Source organism: Cynocephalus volans, chromosome 8, assembly GCF_027409185.1.
Source record: "Cynocephalus volans isolate mCynVol1 chromosome 8, mCynVol1.pri, whole genome shotgun sequence".
Classification (NCBI taxonomy): Eukaryota; Metazoa; Chordata; class Mammalia; order Dermoptera; family Cynocephalidae; genus Cynocephalus; species Cynocephalus volans.
The window spans coordinates 79,062,311-79,068,310 of NC_084467.1; the positions used below are offsets into that span (position 1 = coordinate 79,062,311).

The 6,000-nt window shown below is 33.5% G+C and overlaps 1 protein-coding gene across 3 annotated transcripts in view; it reads left to right on the forward strand.

Annotated features, from left to right (window-relative positions):
- Positions 1 to 4,437, forward strand: part of ZNF326 (zinc finger protein 326) — a 28,214-nt gene extending 23,777 nt beyond the window's left edge. For all 3 annotated transcript variants that reach the window (XM_063105295.1, XM_063105296.1, XM_063105297.1), the window contains one exon: positions 3,413 to 4,437. In XM_063105295.1, the coding sequence (XP_062961365.1) occupies positions 3,413 to 3,790 (378 nt within the window). In that variant the 3' untranslated portion in view covers positions 3,791 to 4,437. The remainder of the gene's footprint in view (positions 1 to 3,412) is intronic.
- The last annotated feature ends 1,563 nt before the right edge of the window (positions 4,438 to 6,000 follow it).

Here is a 6,000-nt window from a genome sequence, read left to right on the forward strand (position 1 = left end):
ACACTTATACAAATAAGAACTTACTATTATTCCGGAAATTAATAGAAATAAATTTTAGGTTAGTTTTTGAGTTTTTATAAAATCATAGTTAACTTAAAATCATTTTACACTGAAGAGAGCTGTTACACTGGTGATTTACAAGTCTGTTATTGACATTAGTATGTAAGTCTTTATTTTATATGCTAAAGAGGATTTGTTTATTTTGGCTCTTGTGGTATTTAACAGCTACTCTGTGAAAGAGGCCTGATATATATATAATGACCATTAAATTATCCCTCAGTCAAGTGACTCCTGAGCTGAATAATCTAAGTTCTTTTTGGCTTGTTCTTGGGACTTATTTTCTAATTGGCTGATCAATTTGTCACTGTTTACTATATTCTTGACACCACTTTAAAAGATGAATGAAGCCCTGAATTGAAACCCAATTTTATGGGAGGTATGGCATCAAAAAGACAAGAGCGTCATAGCTAAATTAGCAAACATTAGATTTTTATTCTTGCTTTATCACAGACAAGTTAATGGTTTCTACTGATGTATGAAAGTAATATTTAATGAGGGAAGAATACAAATTAGAATTTCTGTACAGTGTGTTCAAGCCACACAATTGAGTCACTTCACGAAGACATCACTGGTAGGAGTGTCTTGCTCGTGTGCATGTTGTGGAGAAAGCACCTGAACTGAGAAGAACTCTAAGAACCTTTTTATTCAGAATGTGATCCATGGACCAGCAGTATTGGAATCACCTGGGAGCTCATTAGAAATGCAGAATTTCTAGTCTTATCCAGACCTACTGAATAAGAATCTTTATTTTAACAAGATCCTCAGTTGATTCATAAACATGTCAAAATTCAAGAAGCACTGGTGTCACATTACTCAATGATTTCCCTTTGTTCAACATTCCTGTCTGCTCAGTTTCCTGTTGTCGTTCCTCAGAACATCCTCTACTCATGGTCAGCTCTGGTCATGGCTTAAAACTCTTTCAGTTTCAAGTGCTCTCAGTCTGACAGAATACCCTTTCAAATCTTTATCTGCATCGGGATGATCAGTTCATCAGTTTCTCCTAATTCTCCCACTGTATCAGCTTGTTCTACTTTCACTCCCTATTCTGGACACTCCTGGTCACCCCTTTGTTCTAAAATTCCTTTCTTATTTGTTTTTCCACCATTTGCCAGTTCCCAGTGCCATGCCGCCTGTGGTTAGCTTTATTAAATGTTGATCTTCCTGAAAAATATCATGGAATTGTGCCAGCCCTATGTTTGCCAGATTTTCACTCGGTTCACAATAATTTTACTTATTAATAGTTTCCTTTAGTGACTGTTTCAAACTTTTTCCGCTCTTCACATTTCCCAAATTTCATCCTTACTCCCTTCACTTCCCATATTCTTATCTCTTCTTTTGAGTTAAGGAGATTGAGACCAATAGATGTGAGTTCAATAAGTGTTCTCCTTTCTGCCTTAGATTTATGTGTGTTTTCTCACCTTTATTGTTATCTGTGAGGGAAAATCCTTTGTCCTTCATCTGTGTTCTTATTTCATTGGTATCTCTCCCCTTACTTGTTTTTTCCCGTTTATTATTTTTTCAGTCTTCCCCAAACAGACATGCTTTTGAGTTCCCTAAACTAAAAATCACCTAAGTTTTCCTACACTTTGGCCCTCCCCAATTTATTATCTCTTCTCTTCCCACCATACTTGAAAAATTATTTACCTTGCATTGTGCACTTTACTTCCTATTATTCACTCTTTATCCTAGTAGTTCTCAACTGGATGAATGTAATCTAAAACACCCGTGAGGCTAAGATCAAATAAAAAGCTGCTGAGGCCCTTTTTCAAACTTTCTGAATTAGTTTCCCAAACTTCTCTGATAATATCTCCTGAAATGCTTCTTAAATATGCAGGTTACCAGGCTTCTCCCCTGGGATTTTTGATTCAGGAGGTCTAAGATTGATTCGGGCAAGCTCCAGTACTTGACTAAAATCTCACAGTGTGGGATCAGGGCCTGTGTTGTTTGAGAGCTTCACAGGAAATTGTAAAGATATATTCTTGGACATATATGCTGCTGTCTAACTCCCGCTTATGTCATACTTTTGAAACCACTCTTCTGAGGATTACCAGTGATGTAATTATCAAATCTTCTGGCCTTCAAAAAAATTTTAATGTTATTATTTATTATTTTAAACATACAAAAATAAAAGGGATAGCATAATAAATCCTCAAGAACCCTCATTCAACATTAATGATGATGACTCAGTTACCTTTTTCAGTCCTTTTCTACTTTTATCTGTTTGCTTTATTTGATACTCTTGATCCACTTATTCTTAAAACTCTGTTTTGCCAGATAATATTTTACTATCCTGGGCTTTCTCCAAGTATTCCTTCTCCTGACTTTTAGCTGCATGTATAGGTATTTTTGTAGGGTTTTATTCTCAGCCCTTTCTACTTACTCCTCCAGGCTCCCCTCATGGCTATCCCATTTAAGACCCTAACTTCACTATGCACTCTATGCAAGCAATTCACAAATGTGAATATCTTACTTTGAACTCTCCTCTCTTTTGAGTTGCAAATTTTTACTGCCAGTTAGACATTTAGACATCATAAATTCTGATAATATATAGCATACACCCTCTGCTTTCCCTTTCCCCATTCTGATTTACCTATTCTGTTAATGTTGTTACCACATCTTTTACATTTCCCTTTTCCGGATTATTACAGTAATCCTCTCACTAGTATTTGTTGCCTAGCTACTCCACTTCATCCTGCACATTCCTACCTGGTTCATCTTAAAATGTAGCACCAATCTTAATACTTTCTTACTTAATAACCTTCACTGCCTCTTCATTTCTTACTATATGAATATAGTCTTCTAATATGGTCCGATTTATGTGAGATTGGATCGAGATACATAATTCAAGTATTAAAATAAAACATTAAAATAAAATTGTACCTGTGAATGTTTAATGAATTAAAGATTTGTCTACCTTTTAAAAGTAGAAGTAAGGCATGGTATCTAGTAGGTGAAACAAACTACCTGTTTTTTACTTGCATTTAAAAGAGATCCTACAACAGTAGTACCCTGAATACTGGTGTAATTAAGTAGAATGTAAATCTTTGCATCATCTGTTTTGTTTCTACCATAAAAGACATATTTATCTTGTCATGTATATATCATTTTAGAAATTCAGTTAAGAAAAAATGGCCTTTAAGTACTTCAGTTTATGGAGTATATAGTAATGCCTTCATTCAGTTATAAATCCAAATTGGTATGAAATAGGTACTCAACAAGTATTTAATGGATTTGTCATAAGTTAAAATAAAAAGCTTCAAATAGTATTAATTCTTCATGATTTAGCAAATAAACCTTTTATTGATGTGAAAATAAACGTACTGATTTTAAAAGCCATTTCTCATGTTTTTAGGGTGAAAATCCTTTTGAAATTCAAGATCATTCTCAGGATCAGCAAATAGAAGGAGATGAAGATGATGAAGAAAAGATTGATGAACCTATTGAAGAAGAAGAAGAGGATGAAGAGGAGGAGGAAGAAGTGGAGGAAGTGGGGGAAGCAGAGGAGGTGGAAGAAGTGGAGGAAGTGGGAGAGAGAGAAGTTGGAGAAGAAGGAGGAGTAGAGGGAGAGGGGGACATAGAGGGGGAGAGAGGGGGGGAAGTAGGGACAGTGGAGGGAGGAGGAGGGGCAGTGGGGGAAGTAGAGGGAGTGGGAGAAGCAGAGGAAGTAGAGGAAGAAGAAGCAAAGGAAGAGCCTGTTGACTTCCCTGTTGAGCAACCTGCAGAAAATTAAATACATGCTATTAGATTTAAAAGGAGCTTTAAATTTCTATCCTAATGTGGAAAAGGGTAAGAATTTTAATAGCTTAAAATATGAGTTAACAACAATGTTGCATGCATTCCACACATTAAAATTTGTTTTATATAATTTCTTAATGTTTGGCATTTCATAAAATGAAGGTAAGATTATTTTAGTTTAATTTTTATAGCTACCAAACTTAGATCTGAGGAACTGTTTGTATAATTTTTAAGCTTAATTTTTATTACTTTACTGGTGTTAAGGATAACAGATGTGTATTATTGTTAGTATATCTATTCTAATCATTTGAATTTAAATGCTGCTCTTGGGAGTGAATATTCAAGTGTGCATTAATTTTTTGAATACTTACCCTAGAAGAGATAAATTGGGCAAGTATGTTGTGCTCTGACTGTGTATTTTTTTACCACATTGAACATTGAATAGTAGTTTGCTTTAAGATACACTTAAAGGCTTTTTGTGACTATGTTTCCCCTTTGTAGCAATAAAATGTTTTTTTACAAAAACTTTCTCCCTGGATTAGCAATTAAATGAAACAGAGTTCATCAGTTATTTACAATGAGTGTTTAAAATCAAGATTTGCCTTAATGATGAGTTTAGCTCACAAATATTTCAAGATGATTGAGAAGACTTAAAAAATTTTTCTGTCATATTTTTAAAGAGTATGACTAAAAAAAATTTTTAAAAAATACATTTCAAATACAGGTCACTCTATAACTGACCTTGTTTATGTTTGTTTTCGTTTGTTCCTTTTTTCTGTGCCTGTGTCAAATCTTGAAATCTTCTGAAAATACATTTGAATACAAGTAAGTTTTCCATAGTTGTGTTAGTTCTTTTGTCATGTCTGTTTTTGGCTTAAGAACCAAAATGCAAACTTTTTTTTTTTTTTTTAAATAATTATTTCTCTTAAATATTTCTCTCCTATTTTTACTTTTTATGGCTTATATTTAAAAAGAGAACATGAGATTGACAGATGATCTATTCTTAAGTCATTTATTTTCAAATGACCATCTCTCTATGTCACTGAAAAGCACTGTTCTTATTTCTTTGAATCTATTCTTTTGAGGGGGGACCTATTTCAATAAAACTAGCTTCTCAAAATTTTGAGGCATTTAATGGATGGAAATATGGATATATTAAGCAGTAAAGCACTAAGTGGATGAATGTATGGGCATTTATAGAATCTCACAGATAATTTCTCTATTTGCATAGAACAGAGCTTTTAAAACTAGGTTTTCTGGTCCAATATGGTTTTTTTGAGGTGAGCTGGATTTGCTTACCTTTAAGCTGGGAATATCCAGTAGGCACTCATATCTAATTGTAGGGATCTGAAGCCAAATAAGAGAAGGTTAGTTGGAGACTAGAGAAATGTGTATCCTAGATCTAGGAGTCTGTATTGACTTAATAGGCTTCAGGAAGCCTCTTTGCTAAGGAGTTCAGATTTTAAGGGTAATAGAGCTTGATTAATCTTCTTGTTTCTACTTTATTTTAAAATATTTGTAGAAAGGGTAAGGTAAAAGAATAATAGATTCCTCTGGGTTATAATTAGTATTTGGTACTTTCGACACTAAGTAGGGTGTCTTCAAAATGAATGTCTCTGGTAATCTGATTGAGATATGAAACTTTTGGCTTGAATCCTGTTTAATTAGGATCCTGTGTAACAACTTCTAGGTAAATGTTTTAGAATGAGAGATAGGAAAGACCCATCTAAGTAATTTTTGTGGGCAGCATGTGCCTTTATATAGACCTAATTATTTGCAAGGTATTAATAAAGTATATTTTGTTACTGTGTTTAATTCAGAAATTCAAATTTTTGTATTTCCTATTGGATAATTTGTAGATGGCAGTTTATAGGCAGATCAAATTTTGTGATTCTTAATGGTTATATTTGCATTCCTTTTATAATAATGATTTATAGATGATCTTTAATAACCTTTCAACTTGTTTTCCAAATGTTTCTTGTTTTCTTTATTAAAAAGCAAGATATGTAGTTCTAATAACCAAAGAAGTTTATTTATGACCTACATAGGTGTTTAAGGCAGATGCATAGAGACTATATACTATATTCTTCACTTTTATCACTTCCTACTTCCAATCTGTCAGGAAGTTTGTCTATTCTATTTCCAAAATTTATCTGCCCACTCTTCTATCTCTGCTGCTACCAACACAGTTCAAATCACTATCAT